The sequence below is a fragment of the Atractosteus spatula genome, chromosome 4 (genome assembly GCF_055471065.1).
Source record: "Atractosteus spatula isolate fAtrSpa1 chromosome 4, fAtrSpa1.hap1, whole genome shotgun sequence".
NCBI lineage: Eukaryota > Metazoa > Chordata > Actinopteri > Semionotiformes > Lepisosteidae > Atractosteus > Atractosteus spatula.
Genome location: NC_142709.1, coordinates 69,253,468 through 69,278,270, shown reverse-complemented (window position 1 = coordinate 69,278,270; position 24,803 = coordinate 69,253,468). Strand labels below are relative to the sequence as shown.

Here is a 24,803-nt window from a genome sequence, read left to right as displayed (position 1 = left end):
TTTGTAGCTGAAAGTAACAGGTGCTCGAGTTAGAATTTGTATACATTTCTCCTTGCGGCATTTGACGGTGGTGCCCGCAACGGAAGTTCGTCTTTTGCCCCCGTTTCTGTAAAAAAAATGAACTGCCACTTAACCAGTTAAATACGGAATGAGTTTCATCTATTCCAAAGTTCTCTTTCAGAAAACAAACCGTAGCTTGAATTAGAAAGTCGGGGAATTTCTGCACACACCTGCAGAATACACGTTTTATTTTCACATCAGTGTCCGAAGATGGAAGGCAAATGATCTGTGATCAAATGTATACCGGGATAAGCGTCCTGAGACATCTTGCAAGATTTCAAGGTGTCACTCTTGCACGAATACTTAGTTCGGTGACACTGTGTTTTACATTTTCTCAAATAGGAGAACAGTCTTTCTGCGCACTCGTACCTGCACTTTGATTTCTATTGATATTCTTTTGATGGTAAAGCAATAATAATAAAACACAATTAGTCATAAGGGCCAGTTCTGCACAACTATGAGAAACCCCAAGGAAGACCTTAAGGAACATCAGATTGCTGCTGTTAATGGTGCTGGAGGACAAGCAGGTGGCGCTATAGATACACGACTTACATCCATACAGTAATTAATTATTGAGCTAGTAATTAATTTATTAATATAAAACCAATGAACTATTTATTGCGGCATGCAAACAGTTCAGTACTACGTCCAGCAGGGGGCGCTGTTCTTTATTCTGGCTCTTCGTGCGGTCTCAGAGGGGAGGAATAAAGCGATAACGGAAGTGACGCTTTGGTTGGTTTGTTGGTTTTAGGATCATAAATATTGTTCCGGTGATGAACGGCTATAAAATCTACAGCTGTTACGGATGCTCTGGCAATTAGTAATATTGTATTAGGAGGGGGTGGGGAACAACTAATTTTGCTGGAAAAAAAGTGCTTTTGTTAGAATGGATTGTCGTTGCGAAGCGAGAAGGAGGGAGGCGGTTGAAAACGTTCAGCCAAGGTTTGGAGACAGTACCAATATCCTAGAATAAAATGTGTTATATTCTGTAGGCTTTGTCAAATCGTCTGTGAAATAGTTAAATTACAGTATGGTTTCAGTCTCTACGGAGACTGTCAAGATGTTTGAACCGTAGCTAAACCGAATGCAAATCATATTTTCTGCGACCGTGCTTCATTTTGCATTTAACCTTCATTTGCATTTGAAATACCTATCTTAATAAATCTGTTGAATTTCGCAGAGCCATGTAGGAATGGCAACTGATTTCGAAAAGTTGGCTTTACATTAGAATCTTTTGGTTTTTTAAAAAAAATAATAAACTTAATTTGTTGGATAGGTTTGCAATGTGTGGGCTTTGTAGTTTTTTTACAACAAAATGGATGCATTGACTTAAATCTGATAATTGGTCTTCATGTCTTGACAGGCCCGATAAATGACACCAGACTTTAAACCTTACACATCTGTGGCTGTAACCTCGACCCGGTGGATACTTGCCTGTAAAAAAAAAAAATCTGTACACAGACGTGTTATATACAGCCCAGATTGGAAGGATAAACTAAACCTCCCGGAGAAGCTCACACCAACTATGGCTTCTGTGCGACAGCTGGAGAAGGTGTCGCGCCATGTCATCAGGAACGGTTCCTCGGGTCTGTGTGTAAACGGGACTCCGTGGGTCCTGTACCTGTTAGACGAATGCGTGGACAACATGTGGGAGTATTGGAGTGTCGTCATAGGCCTGGTCTCCATGCTCTGTTTTCTTCTGTCAACCTTGCCGTAAGTAGCCCTCCCCGCCTGTGTTTAATGATCAGTTACAACTGGTCTTCGCTGTTAAAATAGCGTTAAGGGATCCCAACTTTAGTGCAGCGATACTGTAATTTGCTTTAAAAAAGACCGTAAACAGCTGAATATATGCCTATGCAGTAAGGTTTGCTTGCTTCGACTCAAACCAATAATTTTAAGCATTTATATCCGTGCCTCTTTTAGAACAGTTATGGTCATCGTACTAAACCTCTGGAAAAATGTCGTGAAGGTAACAGCCTTTTGTTCTAAAAAAACGAAATCATCAGAATAATCCATCACGTGTACCTTTGTCTTTTTGTGTTTCTTTGTGTTCAGTCAAGTTTACGAGGCCTACAGACACGGAAGAGTGGAACAGGCTGTTTCCCTGGGGTTCCTGCTTTTTTTACTGAGTGGAGACCTCAGCAACTTTATTGGGTGTTATTTAACCAACCAGCTTCCCATTCAGGTAACCGACAGCACTGTGTGAATCTCATGCAAATAGAAAGAAGATTGCAGCATTTACAGTACCACCAGTATCGTATAACCCAATAATTGTGGCCCAAGCACAGTGTATGTACTAAGGTGCAGCATTTCCACTGCTAAGCACAAGACGTTGAAGACTAAAACAAAATATTTCCGATACTGCACAACTACAGCTACAAACTGCTAGTGGAGTGGTAGTCACTGAAGATCGAGGACTGCAGTTGGATTTATACCTGACACACCTATAATTTTAAGTATATTTGCACAGGGTTATAACCAGCTGAGGTTTTAGCAAACGTTAAATTTGCCTCATGTACAATTAATGACGGTGTGATGTGACTTCAATCGAAGACTCGCCCAATCAAGACTTGTCATTAAAGCTTCATACCCTGCTTCGTAAAAAATCAGATAATTTAGCCTTTTTTGTTTAACTCAATGTGCTTTTTGTCTACTCACACTTGATTGTGTTTTGCATGTTGCTTTTTCAGATTGTAACTGCAGTCTTTTATATCTTCACTGATGTGATTCTGATCTCCCAATTTCTGTATTACAAACTGAAGAATGCAAAGTCTCAAAGTAAGCACTTTTGTGGTGTTTGAGTGCATTCCGGGTGTGTGTATCTTTGTAGAAGAACTAGTACAAACATACTGCCTTTACAAAGAGAGAGCAACTGTAAGAAAGTCCCAGGTATGAGATGGCAGCAGATGACTAGATTATATTGAGATCTGGGGATTTTGATGAGGGGTTGCAGTATAGCATGGCTCTGTTATATTACAGAAAACCTTTGTCCCCAGTACACATGCTTTCAGAAATTAAAGAGCACACAATGAAACAGGCAGGTTTAAGTTAAAAAAAAATGAAATCTGTTTCATTGATTATGGCTAAAGAGACACCCCTTTAGGAAAGCATTCAATTGATTTTTTTTAAATTCTTTATTAATCAAATGAGTCTTTTGAGAACAAATTCTGATTTACCAAGAACGTAAATGACATCATTTACAGATGTTGACTTGGGAAGTTCCCCATTTGAACAACAGTGCATTTACAGGTGCTTTTTTTTCTGAGAAAAGTACCTTGGTCAAGGGTACAACAGGAACAAGTAAAGGTTTATTCCGTGCTGGAAAGAGAAGAAAAGAAACAACATTTCGGCTGTGGAGCCTTCTTCAGGTGTCACAGTTTTATATTTCGCCCGAAGAAGGCTCCACAGCCGAAATGTTGTTTCTTTTCTTCTCTTTCCAGTACAGAATAAACCTTTACTTGTTCCTTAGCAGCCTAAGCATGCTGATGCAGCTCCCTACGTGAACTACAAAGGTGCAATAGCTGTGTCCTGCCTGGGATTTGAACCCAGGACCCTTCAGTGTGTGCAGTCTGGAGCAACTCCAGTCCACCTCCTAATGTGTTTTTGTTCTTTTTACCTATATGCCTTTCAAAGTGAAGCAATCCAAGGCTGATGTTTATTACAAATGATGTAGCTCCTGTGTTTACAACATAGAACTCTTATACATGTGGGTTTGAAGTGGAGCAAATGATCTCTTTTACCTGAATTTTAAAATGGGTATAAATACTTCATGGCATTTATAATGCATGCTTACATAGTTCATTCTTTTGGTCTCTAAAGACGTAGGAACTGTGTAGATCATGAGAATAACTACTGGGAAAATAGATTAAAAGTATAGGATTCTTCCATAGAGGTCAATCATTGATGCACAGCTCTCTGAAGCTTCATGCTTTTAAGACTTTGCGTTAACTTTCACAAGTCCTTCAGAAGCTTGGGGACCCTTAGCAAGTTAAACAGAATTAAGCAGAATTAAACACACAGGAGCATGTGCAGCATGTTAAAAATTTCTTAATGCTGAGAGGCAGTTGTCATAAACCAAGGAAGAGCTCTGCAGTCATTACGATGCTAACACCTTGCATCCCAAAAAGATCACTGAATCTTCTGGATTGGGAGTTTCTGATTATGACAAGAATACTAGTACATCCCTTCTGAATGCAAGGCACTCTAATTACCTCCCAATGCTGAAATTGACCAGAGTAATCTTTGATTGATCGCAGAGTACAGGCAGAATTCCCAGCTGGAGATTTGAAACTGTTAGTTGCTTTCCTTGCTCCTGTAATAGTCTCCAGTGAGATCTGCAATGCCTGACTAATGACTCTGTTACTGAGTTAAGTGTTTTGCATTATGTTTATAGGAATCTTCTTATTCAAAATTTCATTCCTCTGCCTCTTTTCCCTTTATGCAACTATTTATGTTCTTTGATAACTTCAAATTGTATGTTTAACACTGCTACAAACTCACATAAACATCATGAATAAACTATACATGAAGAACTATAAGTGGATTAAGTAGGGAAGTAACTGCTGTAGTGTTTTTCAGTACTAGCTGTGAGCCTTTCAGGTTTTATTGAATGAGAATGCAGTATTGTTTTTCAGGTGTGTGATGTGTCAGTGAGTAATTTTACTCTCGACTTTGGCTTTTTCAGAAAACCCTTGGCTGAAATGGATTTGTTGTATCTGGTGTTTGGTGTTTACTACAGTTTGCTCAGTGCTTCCCAAACTATTGGAAGAGAAAAAGATAGAGAATTTAAATCCACAGGTGGTAAGTACTGTCACTGAAATACTGTCTCATAATGTTAGATCTGTGCTTGATGCCTTTTGGTTAAGAACATTTTGAATGCAAGAAGCTTATGAACTTGGCTGACCTTTTCAATCAAATGCATCATAAAAGCTGTCATGAAAGATGACATGATGAAACCTTTAGGGACGCTTTGCCAAGAACAACAGTATACACCAGAGATGGTCATCGCCAGTGTCCACCAGCAGGAGAGCTGTACATTCCTGCTCTGTGTGGTGTATAATCGCCGGTGGGTTCCAGTGATATCAGGACGGAACGCTTACAGATGAACTTGCCATTATTATTCCACCTTTGACAGCCTTAAGAAACATAGGAGGTAAAAATGCAGAAATATTTTACTCCATTTATTTATTTTTATTCCTTGCAGTCTTTATAAGTTTGAACTAGTGGAACTGCCAGTTAGTTTGTTATATTGCGAGTCTTTTAGAGACTGTGTAGCGAAAACCCTTGTTTTCTAAATGCCATTAAATTGTGGCATTTTGGAGATTGAATACCTGTGGGTTTGCTCCTTCTGTCAGAACCATTCATCTTTTGACACTGTGACCGTCACAGTGCCTTCCAGGCGCGTCAGTGCTGGTTGGCGGAGTGGTGCTTTGCTTACTGATGTAACGGCGAGCCTCCAGGTACCCAGCGTGTCATAGGAGGTACTGTTTTGGAGTAAGCTGTGAAGATCCTGGTCAGCCAATGCGAAATCTACCCCAGCAGTATTTGGCCAATTACGAGCTTCCCCTTGGGGAAACTTGGTTGCTGTTGAACCATAGAGATTAACCTGTATTCTGAGGGAACACCCTTTCTGGAGTCCATTCATATTTTGAACAACTTGGCTTTTGGTGTGAAAATATGAGTCCTTATTTGTCAAAACACTGACATGCTCATTAAAAAATAAAAGTGACATAAAAGTTTATTTTGGGGCAAATACCACTGACTGTGTTCTGCAAATTGGTGGTAGTCTTGATTTAAAAACCGCTGATTAAACCTTGCAAACATGAGGACTGTGATTGGGGTGGAGGTACATTGGCTTTGTTTTTGTATGGTTTAGGGAAGAATCTGTGGTTTCATCTAGGAGAGACAGAGCTGTCCTACTGCAGGCAGCCTCACGATGAGGATGGGTCCCCCTGTAGTGCCTATCCAGAAGTCAAAATGTTTGACCCTCATTTTCAAGAGCACACGACAGGAAATAGACCGCCAAAAAACACGAGTTTCTGTACAGAGTTTTCAAGATAACCATTTCCTTTAGGTGTTGTCTGTTAGACTTTTAAAGTTCAAAATACAAGTAAATACATTCTAAATCTCTGTTTTTCTCTTTCACCATTAACTTCTGTTCAGGATACACCGTCTGTCCAAGGTCCACTGAAAAAGAAAGCTGACCTTAAAGCAACTCTGAGACGGGGAAAATGTGTGCTTTTGAATGAAGGAATTGTATTTTTATGTTATGTAAAATGATTTTCAACCTTTCTCTACAACAGAATTCCACTAATGTGTTGGAGATCTCTGGCTATGCCTTTGGCTATTTGTCTTCAGTATTCTACCTTGCATCTCGATTTCCACAACTATACAAAAATGTAAGTGTTAAAGCCCAGAAAAATAAGGTGGCTTTTTTGTTGTGTAATATGAGGTCTATATGGATGATTTTCAGTAACCGTGGTGCCAGCTGACATACTTTCTGTTGTTGTTCTCCTGTATTTTGCAGTTTAAAAGACAGTCGACAGAAGGAACGTCCTACCTGCTGTTTGCACTGGCTATGATGGGCAATGGGACGTATGGGCTCAGTCTTATTGTAATGCTGCCTGCATTGAAAGGTTCAGAGGGCATCTTTATCCTCAATCATTTGGCCTGGCTAATTGGAAGCCTTGGTGTGCTTTTCCTGGACTTCTTTGTATCCTTTTACTTTGAAACAGGCTTCGGACAGTTCTAGATATGCTTCGATGGATTGAGAACATTTCTTTCCTTTTAAGTTTGGTGTACTGTGCATTGTAGCAGTGTTTTTTCACGTTACTCCAGATCAGTGGACTTGCAGGCTCTATTAAGATTCTACTAAATTACATTTCGAAGTCTCTTATGTTTTTTCTCTATCAAGTTCCATTCCGCAACATACAATAGGGGTGCCACCTGAGGATTGGGGCAGTCATACAGCTGAGGGCAACTAGTGTCACCTTGTTCTCCCTGGGCTCTTAACAGTTTATCTGCATGCTTTCATTTGTTTGTATTATTTTATACAGTAACTCTCATTTCAAATTCTTGCTCTGTATTCTAAAGAATGCTGAACAGGTTGTCCTTATTAGACCTCAGCCCACCTTTTTAATTCTGCAGTAGCGAAGAGACTATTGAAAGCAAAAATGACCCCAGATATTGATTTTTTTTTTCTAAAGATGGTTCATCTATTTTTTTCATGAGCTGTGCGTTTCCTTGACAAGCGTGACTTCAGATCTCTGCACAGTTCGTTTTGTATCGAAAGCAAAAGTATACTCAACAAAACCTGCTGGTCCTGAAGAAAGTTCCAGAAGTGGAGCCTTTACTTTATGCCGATGAAGAGTTGTGAAGATATTAAAATATGTGGTTAGTGCTTTTAGAGGTGAGGGTTAGATCAAAGTCCTTTATTTAAAGAGATCAGTTGAAGTTAATCATTTCTTGTTTACTTTTTTGTAAGAATGATTACTTGAAAATGGTTTATTTAATATTGTAATTGAAATACTAATTATATTTATACTGTAATACAAGGTTAGTAAATTGTAGTTATTTGTAGTTTTACCCATTGTAAGACCGTACATTAATTAGTTAGTTGCACAGACGCGTTTGAGTTGAAAATGACGTTTTGTAGCATTCTGAACATTTCTGCTAATATCCGACTCCTTCAGAACTTCTTTTGTATTGTTTAATGGAGATGTGCTTAATTATCTAACATGTATTTGTATATGTTAACAGGATTTCACTTATTACCTTATGTTTTTCTTCTGCAGTTTCACTTATCATACAAATTTACTATGAAAGTTAAAACTGCTGCTTTGATACTAATGAATTTTGTATGGCATTGCATATTTTGTAGGTTTTTATAGTATTTTTCTATGGGTGAAGATGCAGAGTTAATCACAAGATGCTTTTGCACTAAAGGAAAGAAGAAGCACTTGACCTTAAGAAGACATTCTGAACTCATTTTAAAAGTTATTCTAGTATTGTACATGGTCACAACTAAAGTGGGACTAAATTAGTTCTCCTGTGGTCTGTGTGCGTCGGCCTGATTTTGTGGTGCTGTAAAAACAGCTATTGTCTATTCTTTCATAGCTGTTCTAAAAGAATTGATTGAATTGTGCCTTTGTTTTGTAATGTCTGGGCAGGGATGTATGGACTGCTTTCACTGTTGTCAGTGTTCAGTGATTCCTGCATCCATCCATGTGGGTTCACTGGTTCGGCCAAGATAACCTCTCATTTTTTTTTATGCCTAGTTCTTATTCATTCCACGTGTAAGCTACCTCATTTCCAGTTTATAACAATGAGTAAATGTGATGTCAATATTTCCATGTGTAGCACTTTGTTTTGTGCAATAACAAAGGATGTTTGCCATTGTATATGGAAGCTTAAAAGGTTTTCATGCATTACACAAAGTCGCACTACTCCTGTTTGACTTTGTGCAATTAAGAGCTTAATCTTAAAATGTCTTACAGCTGGGAAACAAGTATAAAATTGACTATTTTGAGACAATTTATCTCCATACCAGTAAGTAAACCCTGTCATTAAAGTACAGAGAAATGACAGTGCAGTTTTTATTTTTCAGTTTAAATTGTTATGCAAGTGTGTGGTTTCATGTCTAGCATGAACTCCTGGTGCTGTACGAGGTCTGGCTCTAGTGGAAAGAGCTACACGACCTGACTGCCTTCAACATTTTACAAAAGGGTGGCCCGTTTGTCTCTTTGTAGATGATTTTGAAGATTCACGGGTTACTATTGGTTTTGCTTTTAAATGCTCCAAAACGCAATTAATTCTGGAAGGGTGTATAATCATTACCACGCCTTTATACGTATATAAATACAGTATATTCTACAAAAGATACCCAAAACATCTCCAAAAGCCATCATATTCAATAAGAAATGCTTAACATTACACTTGACACAGTTAATTACTGTAAGAGCGTAGATAAGTAAAATGTATTAAGTGGAAAACCTTGACGTACGGGATATCAATCTCAATCCTCTGCTTGACCGTCCGAACTACACAACTGGTGTATTTGGGTCTTTATTTTTTTGTTCTCATTTTCTTGGGGGTGTTGAGTTTCTTGGTGGATGTTACTTGTGTTTTTTTTTTAACAAGCACGTCAGTTCTTTACTGGGTGTGCACTTTTAATTACTGAACACTGTTTTGTAATATCAAATAACCTGTAGTCCATGAAGTGCGAAATATGTATGTACATATACAGTATAAACAGTAAAACCTCTGTTTAACAGACAAAATCTGCTAAATGGGATTTTTTTTAAAGCAAATATACCCGATTTTGTACAAATAATAAATACTATATAAGTTTAAATTCAGGAATTTCAACAATACACTATAGGTATATCACTATATCAGTTGATTATGAAAGGTATTTGCATTTCGTACGCTTTAGAGAATTTTATACAGTATATTTACAACACATGAAATAAAGAGCTTGTATATTTATGATCAAAAAGGCCCACGAACAATATCCATGGACTGCGTTGATTTGCACAAAAAAAACAATTTGAAAGATTAAAAACGTATATTCTCATATAATGTATTTTTTAGGCTGAAAAAAGCATCATTTGTGATTTAACTTTGGACAATAACAGACACCCCTCCCCCGAAGTCCATTAAACTGAGGGTTTACTGTACTTCTAAGCACTTCTAATCTTTATAGTTTCTGGTTAAAAAAAAAAAACAACTGGAAATGTTTTGCATTACTTGTTATATACAGTAACTGTCATCTGTTTACAGTGATTCTAATAAAGTGCAATGTCATGACATTTTCTATATTGTCTTTTTTTTTTTGCCGAATTGGCTGCCGATTAAATGTTTTTGTTTTACATGATCAATAACCTATCCTCTTCAGCTACACCACTATTTTAAACGGTTTTCAGGAGGATTTTTTTTTTAATTTACGTTAACTTGCGTCTTCCCACTTGTCACACAGTAAGTTAATTTAAACCAAAGGAAAGTATGAACGGCATACCACACGATACTGGATGTCTATTTAGACGTCTTCGAAAATAGCGCACTCCCGCATAGCAGAGAGACCCCCTGTCCCCCCCCACATTCCGAGGCCACTAGACGAACACGGGGGCCGTCCATTAGAAAACTTCTACTTCCAACGGGGCGGGGACATGAAAATATGTTATCCTACGTGGGGAGGGACTTCCTTCAGGATTGCCGTTGGACGGTGGCTACTTGTAGGTGACACGTAACTAAAGTTAAAGGTACCGTGTAGGCCTCGCTGGTTGCGCTGCACAGAGGAAAAACTAGGGAGTCCTTTTTCAATGGATTTGTGTTGCCGACTGTTTGTCGCCAAGGAGAAAAGCAACCTTCAGGCACCGACACCACAAAAACCCGAATTCCCCATCGCCCAATGAAGAAAGCGAATAAATTTAGCAATCCAGTCGTAGTCAAACAATTCTCGTCCACAGAGAGTAGCGAAGTGTTGGGAACTTTATTTTCTTTTGCTGGGAAGGCGTTTCGCTCAATTTCTGCACCATCTCGCAGCAGCAAGCACAGCCCAGACCACTTCCCCCCCTTGCCTGGAGCGGCCGGTTGAGATGCGCGTCGCATTTCGGAACTGGGAAAGTTGAGAGAAGAGAAAAACCAAAGTTGGAAAAGTTATCCGAAGTTTCGCTGCCTGTGGGTGCCAGGTCATCTAGGAAAGGGGGTGACTATGGGCAACGGAATGTGCTCCAGGAAACAAAAAAAGATCTTCCAGTCTCTCCTGTTGCTCACCCTGGTTTTTGGACTAATTTATGGCGCGATGATATCGTACGAAATGCACAAGCAGCTCAAGAGAACGGAGGCACTGGCAGTGAAATACCAGCAGCACCAGGAGTCTTTATCGGCGCAGTTACAAGGTAAAACGCTTTCATAAAAGACATTAAAGTGCCATCATTTGCATGCAAAAAATATTGAAACAGTACACGCTACTGGTGTCCTCAATGTGTACTTTAGGATGTTTTTTTCCCTCTTATCGTATCGGGTTATCACCGAGAGTTACAACAGTGAGCGGATATTTGCACATCCCAGTGTGGGTTACAATGTGAGCTGTTACCGATATCCTCACTCTGCTGTATCGGGTCTTTGCAAGAAATGTTTCGGTTTTATTTTTCTCGCAAGGGTGTGGAGGAGAGTTTCTGTGCATGATGCCTGGTTCACATTGTCTAGATGAGAGTTTGCGAGGAGAAAACAGCTCAAAATTATAAGAGAAATGAATAACTGCTCCGGAACTCAAGAAAGAAACATCCGCACTCACTAAACGTTGGATAGCTGTGATTTTCGTTTAAGTTAAACGTCTGAACTGCGCGTATCATATGTACTTTAATAAAGCTGTGATTTTAATTTTAAAAAACTAAATATGTGCTTGATTCTTTCAGTATTATTAACCGAGCAAGAGTGCAATCAAGTATCGCATACCAAAAAGTGTTTCGTGAATGATATGCATATTTTCAGAAACACGATCAACTGGGTAAATTCCTTCCGTTTCACAAAGCAGTTGTTTGAAGCTCCAGGTGAATCAATTTTGACCTGTCTTGCACTCGCATGTTCTACCACAAACGTGATTTTCAGCCTGAACCGAACAAGAGTCGGGTTGTAAATTGAGCATATTGATGATGACATTAGCCACTTGTACCGCCAGATTTAATCTGACCTGTAATATCCATCGCATTATACGGTCATTTTTCTGGCTAGAGATGATAAGGAGTAAATATTGAAACTACTACAATGTGGGACTCGTGAACGGTATGCAGGACGAAGACGAAAGTATGCAGTTAGCCATGCAGTTCATGGTAAACCAAAAATGTTGAAGGACTTCGACAAAGCATTCCGTGCAAGGGTTAAAATCGTTTTAGTGCCATGTTTCGTGTTCAAAAATTCATCTCATACACCTCTGCGTTTTCAGTGCAACATCTCTGGCATGGAATACGAAATTAAGCTTTGTTTTCAGATTTCCCATAGGCTTAGATGTCTGAATTTGAGGAAGTGTTCAATTATGAATCCTATCACGTTTGGCCCTGATGAATTCAGTACTTCTCGACGTCATCCCCAAAACCTAGTAAGAGTTTTGCTGGAACGTTGCTTTCCTTTTTTAAAAAGGAAGACTCTACAAGCTGATACCCCATACCGTTTTTGTGGTCAATACAAAACTTGGAATGATTCATCGACTTCCCATTTATAGTCTTTCTAATGTATCGAATCCAAGGGAGGGCTATACTTGTATGCTGTTATTCGTGTTTATGATATTAATGTCTTCTGTGCAGTTACAGCAGAAGTTTAAAATATCAGGCTGATTGGTAACCATTTATGTACTATATGGAAGATTATAAGAAATAAAACAGTGGCTTATTTTTTTCCACTCCTTCATACAATTAGCATTGATCGAGATTTAAAATAATGTTGCAAATTTCAGTGGGGGTTGTGGTTAATTTATTTTAATTCAGATTGATAAAGCGCACTCGTCAGAACGTCTGCACGATGGGTTTTCATATTTAAAACAGCGGAGCTTTTACTGATAATTAGTTTGAGACCGTGTACATAACGAAAAGCGACAGAACTGACAACCTTTCTTTTTCATTCCGATTAAAACATTTTCTTATTAAAGAGCAACCAGGAAGATGAAGAGCTGTTAAAAGAAACACATGGCTTTTTTTCCCGCTCCCTGTGATCCAGGGTTGCTCATAATATCAGGAATATCGTGGATATGAGGAACCAGTTAGGCTATCATCCCTGCTCCTTCAGAGAAAAGGCTGTGTGTAAAAAATGAGAATATCGCATGCTCCCCTGAGGTTAAACCTCACCTTAACTGTCTGAATTTTATAACCTGCTTACAAAAGAATGTGCATGGTTTTTATATTTCAGTGAGATGTTGCTATTAAAGTTGACAGTATTATTTTAAGTCACCCGTTTTCCAAACCGAGAGTTAATTGATTGTACAGCCTGTGTATTTATCAGTTGAAGACTTGCCCTGCACTTAGGAATGCACAGTTGCACATGATATTTAGTTGTCATAGTTACCTGCTGTGCTAAGGAGATCAGCTCTGCCTTCTTACCTCTCTGAGAAGGTAGCCCTTGGCATTCTCTTCTTCTCAGGCCATGGCTAAAAGAAAAGTTTAGCCCACGTGCCAACTTTTTTTCCTGAATAATTGACTAGATCCAGTTTCTGTATTATAATTTTGCTTAGTTGCTCACAGAACAGGTCGTACATCTCTAAAGTCACAGAGCGTTGAATTTCAGTCCAGTATGACTAAAAGCTATTTTGGCAAAGCTTCCCAGCCCTGAAGGGGGTGATTTGTTTCTGTTAGCTGTAACCCCAACACGGGCCTTGAAAAAGCGATACCTCTTCAAGAAAGGTAATGAAAAATAACACCTGTTAGTTCTAGTGAAATACAGTGAGCATGGAATAGCAACTCCACAAAACTCCAGTAAGGAGTAAAGTTATGATATTCATGTTTTATTGAATAGCACTGACAAGTTAACAGAAATTAGATAGGGTATGTTCATGGGTTAATTCTGATACTTTGAGTTGATGGCCTTCAGAAAACTGTTGTGCAGTTCGATTCTGATATGATTACGGTATTTGTCGATGTCAGTTTCTTGTTTCCCTTACACCCTCCCGGTTCTGTGTGAGGAGTGACTGTAACACGATCCTGGTACTGTACAGAGCACATCAGTCTTTGTCTGACCTCTGAAACCACAGAGAAGAGAAAACAAGATCTGAGGTCATCTTCAGACAGAGCGCTGTGATCTGTCCTGTCATGTTTGCCACCATGGACAAGCAGCAAGCCTCTCAGGGAGGGTGTCAGGCACTTTATTTCTAAATTCTCACTCTGGTGGTAGAGCAGAGCAGGGAAAATGAGACCAATGGAGCTGAAATGCAGTTTTATTTATAATTAATAATAATAATAATTGCTTACACTTATATAGCACTTTTCTGGACACTCCACTCAAAGCGCTTTACAGGTAATGGGGACTCCCCTCCACCACCACCAATGTGCAGCCCCACCTGGATGATGCGACGGCAGCCATAGTGCGCCTGAACGCTCACCACACATCAGCTATCAGTGGGGAGGAGAGCAGAGTAATGAAACCAATTCATAGATGGGGATTATTAGGAGGCATGGGAAATTTGGCCAGGACGCCGGGGTTACACCCCTACTCTTTTCGAGAAACGCCCTGGGATTTTTAATGACCACAGAGAGTCAGGACCTCGGTTTTTACGTCTCATCCGAAGGACGGCGCCTGTTTACAGTATAGTGTCCCCGTCACTATACTGGGGCATTAGGACCCACATGGACCGCAGGGCGAGCGCCCCCTGCTGGCCCCACTAACACCTCTTCCAGCAGCAACCTTAGTTTTTCCCAGGAGGGAAAATTTATCTCGGTTTTAAAACTTCACCTTTGTTACAGTTTGCATTGACAAATATTAACAGAGCACAGTTAAATATAGAGAGAATGAAATTAAATTTATCACTTATAATTGCAAGCAGTTCCCGAAGGCATTTTCATGAAAATGCCTATCTTTTTTAGCAGGTGCAATGAAATTGTATTGAACAGACAGGACATTAGTAAATTCATTACACTGATTAGCACTGTTCTTCAAGCCTACTGTGATAGCAACAGGTAGTAAACATTGCCCTCTGTTGGAAACAATTCAGCTTTTATATCTGTAACACATGTGTTGCACTAGGTTGCATATGCTGACTTGTGAGATTCTGTCCCATTCCTCTTGCAGAGACTGGACCAATGTTTGCATATTAACCGATCTCTGAGCTCTAGATAGTCTGTGTCATCTCAGCTGATCCCACTAATGATTAACGGGTCTGTGGAGCAGACCTATCACATTTTCACCTTGAAGAAAGCTGTTGCGAATGGAGCACCCTGCGGACATTCTGTGCGCTGTCCGGCTGGGATGTTATGTCAGGATGAGCCTACAGGAAGGACAGCAGCAAGTGAGGACTTGTGTGATGCTGTCAGTCAGTCCCTAGAAATCGAGTTCTTTAGTGACTAGACACAACATCACACTTTGACCTCCCCAGGCTGAGCCTGTATAAAACTATACAGCGATTATGCAAGATTTGCACAAAATATTCATTCATCACTCAAGACGATTTGGCTGCGATGCTGGCGAGTCGAGTCTGGAGATTTTGTTCAACCTGCAAAAGATCATTGGGATGAAAGTGTTGTTTGCTTTAGAAACAGGGCATATAACGTCCTTACTGTATTTTTCTTTTTTTTTTTTACCTGGCTTAACATTAAACAGGTTAAATCACCTGACCTGTTACCTCACCTGTTCTCACTAATGCAGTGATTTGGTGCTAATGCAACTGTCTGTCAAATCAGTACATTTTATCACTGTCAATCTGTGTCAAATTAACCGAATGACACCAAAAACATTGAATACAGATTTTGGAGGGTAATACTTAAAAAAAACCATGCATATGTACTACTAATATTTGTTTTTATAATACACAATGTCCAATCTGTAACATTTCAAAATTGTTCTCATCTTATTTGCTCTGGTGTCATATAGGTGAATCACAGCTATATGTAGAAAGGCTTATGTATAAATATATATGTAAAGTAGCATTGCTCCCTGATGATGATGTGTATAACGCCTTATTTCCAATGATGGCAAAGTGGTGTCAGAGGGTCCTGGGTTCAAATCCCTCAGAGGGTACTATTATGGTACTTGTAATTCTTCAGTATCAACAACCTGCTCTCTAGATGGGTACTCTAAGTTGGCATTATTCCACAAGAGCAAATTCTTATTTACAGTCTACCCACCCATGTTGCTGAAGCCAATACCCTGGTTGGTTTCGAGGAATGAATGGCTGACATTTGTAGATCTATTAACTTACCAAATGGCCTAGATGAACCAAATGTCACACTCTCATTGGTAACCCGTTTTCTGTTTAACCTGTTTCTCTGACCTCCTTCAGTTCAAGTGGTCTTGATGAGCTTTTCTTTTTCATACCTTCCCTGAAGTTGTTTGATTCATCCTTGTCTTAGCTGCTTCCTCCTTAATTCATCAAAGATGATTGTCCTGTCGAGAGCGTGCTTTATCATTGGATTCAGGATCTGCCAAAAGAATAGATGCATTCATCTCAATTAGACAATGCAGGAAGTGATTCAAGCTCTCTCTTATCCTGTAACTGGTTAATACTTCTGTAAATATGGGGCTTTTTGCCCAGTCTTAATTCATTGAAAGATAAAATCTAGATTTTCTGTGCCAGCAGTTTGAGATTACCGCTGAGTATTTTTAGACTGAGTGACCATGTTGTAGTCTCTCTGTCACCCAAAAAAATCCTTAAAAAGTGTTCCTTTTTAAATTGTCTGAAGATGATTGTGAATTGAAAAAGAAAACATTAGGTGTCTTCAGAACATGATGAATCCTAGATCATGATGTCGTGAAATCAAGTAAAACAGAAATGTTAATGGATAGTTTAAGCAAAGACAATATCATCGTTTTTAGTTTTTAGAATATACTATATTATGCATTCACTGTAGTATGGCTAGGAATCAATGGCGTTTGGTAGGGTTAAGAAGTATTTTCTTGCTAAATTACAGTATTGTTTACTGTTTATTACAAGCAGATTCTAAGCACCAGACTCACGAGTTTACATTGACAGAAGCGGATGTATGCTCTTTAAAACCTGTAGTAGTGAACATCTATGAAATAATGTTCCAGATGTGGGGAAAACTTCCAGATAATCTTAAACATTTTGAACTCAAAAGGTAAAAAAAAGTTTCCAGTTCATTTGGCAACATGGTTGTATTCTGTATTCTATTGTCAGGGTTTTACATTTAGTGAGTGTGACTTATTTTAATGGATCCATCCATTTTCTCACTGCTTTGTCCAATTCAGGTTCGCGGGGGAGGCAGAGAGTATCCCAGCAAACAAACATGTGCAAGGCAGGATACACCCTGGACAGGCCATTGCAGGGCGCGCAGAGACACACACACACACACACACACACACACTCACTAGGGCCAGTTAACCTTTGCGCTGTGGGAGGAAGCTGAAACGCCCAGCAAAAAGCACACAAGCGCAGGGAGAACGTACAAACTCCACACAGATGGCACCCTACGAATTGACACCAGGGCACCGGTGCTGCTAAGCAGCGATGCTAACCACTGTGCCCCTAATGCCACTCTGTTCTAATGGTACAATATGATATTAAAAGTTAATTTCCTTAATTGTAGTAGTATCTTTGTATCTTCGGGTTGCATTTTAACTTTGTGTCAGTTGAGAGTCCCATGATTAGATGTATTTAAAAAAGGCAATGTGAGTTTCCCAGTCTCATATTTTTGGAAACCTAGACTGGGTTGAGTTGAGGGCAAAGGTTGAATACAAAATAATCATCATGATGCACTTTTCAAAATTCAAAATTTATGAAGGAGGTGGTTATAGTGAGCACTCACTAGTTTGGTCATATTTATTTGCCTGACCTTTAAGCCGAAATAAGTCCTTCTCCGGGTAGCTATTTACAATACTGCATGAAACATAACTTGCCAAGCAGAATGCAACTGGGTCCATCTTACCGGTTGTCTACCACCGTTTCTTAATACTGCCGAGAAAAAAAAAGAAGTTTTATATTTTGACCTGAAGCTGGGCAAAATGCAAAATATTCAGAAGAAGGTGGTTTATAATGAAGTGGTTTAAAGCAGTAAAAATATAGTTACAAGATATCTCGGAGGAAAATCCTTTTTTGGTTATTTAATCTGAAGAAGTATTACTTTTGTATGAAATGTACTGAATCTTTTAAATCCTTTTTTTAATCTTTTAGATCCTACCTGCCTATCGTTCTCACTCACATGGTATTGATGTCGGTTTCCTTCACATACCTGTGGTGACTTTGGAAGGCCAGTGCTCTGAAACACCTGGAAGATGTTTGGTGGCAGCCCTGACACTGAATTGTCATGGTGGTTCAAGTGCTGGCTTGGCACCATCATCAATATTGTCATTGTAGATTATATGGTGAAGGGGCCAAGGATTGTGAACATTTTTAAAGACTTTAGGATAAGTGAGGAAATGTATTAAGGGATCCAGTAAGCATTTCAGGATTTGTGACTTTCATCTGTTTGCTGTTTCAATGGCCAGAAAGTGATTATATATGGTGATCGTCTTTTTCTCCAAAATATTTTTGCAGTCACTATTCCCGAAAGTTAAGCAGGGACCATACAAGAGAACGGCAAAAAAAAAGCCTTTAGTAAAACTTAAATATCTGGCCAACCTTTGTTGTATAGTTTCTGATGCGCTTGTGAACGTGTTTGATATAGTCCTGCTGGATGACATTGCAAATTATTTAAAGAGTAAATCATGTTCTTATTTACTTAAGTCTTTTGATTTTTAAAAATTTTGTAAGCCAGGGTGCATCTTTTTAAATGGAAATTCCTTTTGAAATGAGTCAACACTTCTGGCTGTTCTAATTTGTGAAACTTGTTAAAGGATAAAGGATTTCAGTCAAGTGGCAAGTTGTTTTGTTTCAGTATATTATCAACCTTTGTGAAAGCAACTGTAAGAAAAGTTTCTGTTGTGTCTTGGTGAAAATGTATTTAAAGATTAAACAAAATGCGTAGTGCATTTCCTGTGCCTGTCTTTAATCTGTTTTATTGTAGTGAAACAGATGAACAATTACTGCACCTGCTGGGTATTTTGAGAAAACTTGTTTGATGTATGGCTAGCTGTTGGTGGTTTGGGGAATAGTCATTACATGCTTGTTATTTTGTTGCTGAGGCCCCCTGATACATTAGTTCATCATGACTGATGCCCTGGACTCGAATGGATAAATAACAAAGCAGAGATGGCTGACAGGGACTGATTAGTAATCTTGCCTCTTTGTGCAGCTGGCAACCTTTCCTGATAAATCGTAGACGAAGGAGTGCAAGCGATGTGTTTTAGAGAAATTAGGAATCATTGTTTAATTCTGGGGTGTGAAACATTTTTGACAGGTCAGTGTCAAGACAAGAAGGCTTGCTAGCCATTTTTCTCCTGTATTGCTTAGTCGGATGCAATTGATGCCAACCGAGCACAGCTACCCGTGAAGGAGGTAACTTCTTTTTTGCAAAACTCAGATCCTTTCAGTGAGTGGAATAAGCATACAAAATCAGCAACAAGCCGTGACCAAATCAATTGTCCATCATGAAATTGTGCAGAGCTTTAGTAATAGCCTCTCTCCTCGTAATGGGATGTTTTGTTCTCAGGTCTTTTGAAGGATAAACAGAAAATAATAAGTGTAGTAACTCCTTTAGAGCTATAGGATTGCAACTATATCACTATATCTGCTTGCTCTACCTATCAGAATAAATTCATGGTCACTTTCTTTATGGAGAAACGAATTTGTAGCATTTGCATTGCAATTGGTAAAGTGTAGCTAAAGTCCCATGACCGTACTTACATGCTTCTAGTGCTGTCCCAGTGTGCAGAATTTCAATGACGCCTCTGTGTGTGAAAATGAACAGGGTGTGAGATGGAAAAGGAGGTGTGCACAGCAGTGGAACAAGAGGGCGCTGTGCTGTCAGGCCGTTTTGGCTGGGTGAAGCGTGTCAAACAGGAGAGATCCATGAACAGAAGCTTTTGGGACATAAGCTGTCAGTTGGTCCTGAACAACCTGTTGTCCAGTACAGCAGCCAGCGTGAGTGACAGCCAGGCAGGATGTGGGAAAGATGTTGATCTCGGGAGCGTCCCAGCATCTTACAGTGAATTGGTCATGGAGGAGTTTGCATGGCACTCTGAGCTCAAAGAGGGGTCGGTGGTGGTTCAATAACTCACATGTTTGTGAACGTTTACCACCAGCTGACCAGCTGATACTGCGCTCTGCTTAGTGGCACTATAATCAACGATTGTGTACCTACACGTAGTTTACTGCTCCATGGACATTTTCTCAGGTAACACTGGCTGTGCTTGCATTGTATAGGCTTTGCTCTTCTCACGTGTGCCTGCCTCTTTTTTGTCTTTGTATTATTTTTTACTACTTTTTCCTACTGTATTTGAATGGTCTAATTTTTCTGTATGTATTATTGTTTATCGTGTAAGGAATAATAATAATAACCAGCCAAAGATCCATCTGCTCTGCAGTGCACCTCGTTAATAACTGCTGGAACCTGGTTGTCTTCCTGCTTTAAAGGATGTTGAATAAGCCTGTGTTAAATTTGTTTTGGTGAGTGAAAAAAATACAGCAGAGGGATTTTGGATTTTTTCCAGTGGGATATCATTAGGGCTTGACGCAAAAGCCAGTACTTGTAAACTGTACGTACAGCAGCATATATTTGTGTGCATTTATACAGGTGGGCAAGTTAAATGCCTTGCTCAGGGATACATCAGCTGTGCCCCTTGCAGCGTTTAACCTCAAAAGCTTCAATTTCCGAGTCCGGCGCCCTACCCACTGCTTCCACAGTGTCGCCACGTGGTCACCAGCTAGCGGTATCAGGGACTCCCCAAGGGGTAGAATGCAATGAGAAAAGCATCACCTGAGGGTAGGATTTGTACCGGGCCCCTGTGGGTGTGCAGTAATGCCCACGAGAGATTTGCCAGGTACCGGGTGGATTACAGTTGCAGAAGATGAGTAACTTGATGGTGGGTGAGAAAGAGAAGCTTGCCTGACTGTCCTCATTCTCCCTGTGCGGTACAGGAGTCACCGCTGTGAGCTAACACTTAAGGAAGCATCTGACGGCACATGATCTGGTAGACCGGCTGCACAGGCACCCAGCAGCACCTTCCCTGCAGTGGAGCAGTGGAGCCAAGTCCTCTTTCATGATGAGTCAGTGCTTTGTTTGGACCATCGTGCTGGCTAGCAGTGACTGGGTGCAAACGTGTAGAGCGGTACTGTCTCGTGTGCAGCCGATGATTGACGAGGTCCGGTTGTGCTTGTCGGGGCACGAGTGACTAGCTGTTACGGGACGTTGTAGTGATTGATGACAACCTGAATACAAAGTGCAACACTGACTAAGTCCTGAGACCACTTTGGCTGCCTTTCCTGTGAGCTTATCCTGACAGGTCGACCTTCCACTCCAGCAGGACAACACCACCACTTCCTGCTGTTCGTTGAACGGCAGCCCTCTTGTGAGATGACTCACCAGACTTGAGCTCCATTGAACGTGTCTCGTATTTGCTGGGGTGATGGGGGTTTAGGGCTCGGAGACCAGTGAATAGGCATGTGCCTGTCCTATCCAGGCTCTGCGAGGGGAATGGGACAGAATCCCACAAGATGGCATTGGCAACTTAGTGCTATTCACGTGTCACACATCATCTTCTCCATGGCTTGCACAGGTGGCTATGCCTTTCATTGTGGCTGAGCAGTGTTATTGAAGACAAGTGCAAAGTGTCAGTGCACTGAACAGATTGTCATTTTCCTGATAATGCTCCGCGTTTGATGAAATTATAAATACTATGTTTCCTTTGATGCTCAGAAGATATAGAAGAGGAAATGATGTGTAAAAAAAGACACTGGCATGATTAAAAGGAGGTGAAAATAATAGTTTTACTGTGCTTTGGCTTGTACCCCAACATTCAGCTATAGCTACTAGGGTTCCAAGATCATTGCACCTGTTAAGTTGGTGGAAGGCTTTTATGAGTACGAGAGTTTAATTAATCCTGATTTGACAGACAAGTGATTGATCAAAGATCTTGGCAATCACACCTTTTTCTTACTCAATTTTGTAGAATATGCATGGAATTCTTTGAAAGATTCATAGTAGTATGATGCTAAAAACTAAACTGAAAGCATTTATTGTACAATTGTACTATAATGTATTTAAGTGTCAAAATAATTCTGGTAGATATGCCATGCAAAAGGTGATCTGTAAAGAGTCTTTAGCTTTGCACTATCTTGTTTCCCATGAACCTTTGTTCTTTGAGGATCCCTAAGGAACACGGAGCGAACGGGAAGGTCAGAGGGGATTCGGTCAGAGAATGTAATGTCAGCTCCATGTAGATTTGGATGTTGTACGTAAGTATTTTAGATGGCACTGGGAGTCTCATCAGTATGAAAAGGAAAGGAACGAACATATTCATTTTTTCACTTCAGGTTTGTGCACATACAGCTGTAGTGTGCATTATTTTCTTCTAGCCTGTTTATTTCCATGTGCCCAATGATACTGAAAGGTCAATCCACAAAAATCCCACAGTCACTCACGCTGGGAGGGGGGGCACTGGAAGAAAAGGCTGCCTGGTGAAGACTGTGAGCAGTTCTCATTAGAAATTAGGGACGGGAATGAAAGCAATCACTGGGGCCAATATACTCTTAACTGTTAGGTCGTACATCATGAGGGACAGAGTATAGAGGCCTGGGTCTCTGCAACACCTCTGTGCAACATTTTAACCCACTGCGTGAAACGGTGTGTTAATCGTGAGAGTCGGAGCCGACCAGCAGACCATCGCAGCGCTGGATCGGAGTGGGACCAGCTGGGCACTCATGAAAAGGCCGTCCCAGGGAAGGAGGGATGAGTGCAGACGGCAGGCAGATGTTTCTGTGGGCACACACAGAAGAGGATTGTCAGCCTTTCCCCTTGTGACAGGAAGCCAGAATAAAGAGGCTGGAGATGGAAAGAGATACTGAGAGAGACAGTCCTGTCTTTCTGTTTGTTCTTGTTTATACATTATGGCCACACAAGGGAAAATGAGACCTTTGATTTGATTTAATTGATTTTTACCGACATCTGAGCTTCTCTAGCCACTGAATTACCGTAGTACTGGCTTAGTTTGAATTGTCTGGAAATTGTGTGGTAGGATTCTCACTGCTTAAGAGATACATGGTACATTAAAACATTGTCCTTATGGAGTTACTGTTGATTGATGGCATTAATATGTATAAACTGAAGACATTTCATCCTGTTTTTAATATCTGTATTAATTATGTCATCTATGAAAATCCAGCCTACTCAAACAACCACCAGATCTCCTGGGAGAATGCCTCCCTCTGCCCTTTTAGTTTCTTGTAAAGAGGTGAAGTTGTCTGCACAGCACTGTCTGATCACGTGTATCGTAGTTATCTCTCTATATTATAGTCACTGTATGTCAAGTAAAAGTCAATTTCTAAAGGTAGCAAAAACAAATTTAGGTGACAGCTTTTGATGATTATGTTTCTACTGTGGGGGGCATGGTGGTCCAGTGGTTAGCATTATTGCCATGCAGTGCTGGGGCCTTGGGTTCGATTCCTGGAGTGCTACCTGGGTGGAGTTTGGATGTTCTTCCTGTATTCACCTGGGTTTCCCACAGTGCAGAAACATACTGCTAGGTTAATTGGCTTCTTAGTTAATAGGCCCTGATGTGAGTGTGTGTTAGCCCTGCAACAGACAGTTTTCCAACCAGGGTGTGTCGTGTGTGCCTGTTGCTTGCTGACATAGGCTCAGGCTCCCATGCATGGGGAAAAAGCAGTAAGAGCAGTTAGAAAATGAAAGGATATTTGTACTGTTTTATAAATGTTTACTTGTGCACACTCACCTTGAGCAACAGTGAAGTTCCTTTCTCAATATTTGGCATACAGAGTTACTTTAAATGCACTACAGTAGGATGAGCTCTTGTTAAAACACAATCACATCACCCTTAAGCTTATTCAGTGGATAATGATATTTCCTGATTATGGTGATTTTGTTTTTTACCAAGCTCTTTCTCCTAACTGCCCCATCTGAAAACGGTATCATAACAGAAATCTTGAAGGTCCACCCTTCTTAATTCCTCTGCAGTTTAGTTGGAAAAGGTCCCGTGAAAACAATCTTGTTTTCTCTCATAAAATAAGATTTCAAATGCAATTACGTCCTCAACATCTACTGTGTGGTGTACAGAGAGCACTCTTTTTTTCACGTTCGATTTAATTGACCTTTGAAATGTTTCCACAGCACATTTGACTTTTTTATCTATTCTTTTTCAGTTGTTTACGAACACAGGTCAAGATTGGAAAAGTCATTGCAGAAAGAGAGACTGGAACACAAGAAGGCTAAAGAAGGTAAGTTTGGTTCAGTATGATCATCCTAAGCAGATTTAATTAGTCATAAATTGAATAGAGGAAACAGTTCATTCGAATGCGGTATTGTACATCTCCGCTTAAGTCATGAGAGTTTCACTTTTTTTTTAGAAAGTATAACTGATTCTGCTTGATTATTTTTTTCTCTGCTTTTGTTACAAATTTTAAATACAAAATCTTGTATTAAATGCTCCAGAGGTTTTTTCCTGATGAATCAAATGAGACTTGTTACTATTTATGTTTCACAGGAAACATTTCAGGGTCATTTTCCTTTAGCACTGGCTAATCTTTGTAATGGTTTTGCAGATTACCTTGTGTACAAGCTGGAAGCACAACAGACACTAACTAAAGAAAAAGTAAGTCATATCTTAAGATCTGCTGGTAACCACCCTCTGTGCAGGGAGATTTAAAACATTAAAGTTGAAGGTCAATGTGGAATGCAATTGTGCATCTTCAGCAGTCTGCACCAGTTATGAACTGCAACACATTTTACATCCAACACTAATTTGACAGTTTCTGAATTCTTTTCAAATATGGAATTATAAGGAGATACATGCAAGCAAGCAGGAGGTGGAAAAAAGTTATGTGCATCCTCAGAGTCAGGGTTACATAATCAATGTGAGGAAGTTTTCCCTCAAAGCATTTCACGAGAATAATTGCCCCTGAGCCAAAAGCAGTATTGCAATATTGTGTGTTTTTTCGTTTTTTCTTGAGAAACTTCTGTAATTGTTTTGTACTCATC

The 24,803-nt window shown here is 39.9% G+C and overlaps 2 protein-coding genes across 4 annotated transcripts in view; both read left to right on the top strand.

The window, feature by feature from the left end:
* The first annotated feature begins 780 nt into the window (after positions 1–780).
* On the top strand, positions 781–9,869 carry LOC148836968 (lysosomal amino acid transporter 1 homolog). Its single transcript, XM_088914327.1, has 9 exons — positions 781–1,002; positions 1,424–1,773; positions 2,116–2,245; positions 2,751–2,838; positions 4,745–4,860; positions 6,363–6,458; positions 6,587–6,772; positions 7,322–7,468; positions 7,940–9,869. The coding sequence occupies exons 2-8, from the start codon at positions 1,433–1,435 to the stop codon at positions 7,433–7,435; spliced, it is 1,071 nt and encodes a 356-aa protein (XP_088770453.1). The 5' UTR covers positions 781–1,002; positions 1,424–1,432; the 3' UTR covers positions 7,436–7,468; positions 7,940–9,869.
* A 397-nt stretch (positions 9,870–10,266) lies between these two features.
* golim4a (golgi integral membrane protein 4a) overlaps positions 10,267–24,803 on the top strand; it is a 31,971-nt gene continuing 17,434 nt past the window's right edge. For all 3 annotated transcript variants that reach the window (XM_088914909.1, XM_088914910.1, XM_088914908.1), the window contains exons 1-3: positions 10,267–10,958; positions 23,969–24,043; positions 24,368–24,417. In XM_088914909.1, the coding sequence (XP_088771035.1) occupies positions 10,772–10,958; positions 23,969–24,043; positions 24,368–24,417 (312 nt within the window). In that variant the 5' untranslated portion in view covers positions 10,267–10,771. The remainder of the gene's footprint in view (positions 10,959–23,968; positions 24,044–24,367; positions 24,418–24,803) is intronic.

Bases quoted from the DNA above. Each gene is read 5' to 3' on its own strand.
- LOC148836968 (XM_088914327.1), top strand. From the start codon at position 1,433: ATGACACCAGACTTTAAACCTTACACATCTGTGGCTGTAACCTCGACC. The intron at 2,246-2,750 runs GTAACCGACAGC...TTGCTTTTTCAG, and splicing joins CCAACCAGCTTCCCATTCAG to ATTGTAACTGCAGTCTTTTA. The intron at 6,773-7,321 runs GTATCCTTTTAC...GCGTGACTTCAG, and splicing joins TGCTTTTCCTGGACTTCTTT to ATCTCTGCACAGTTCGTTTT.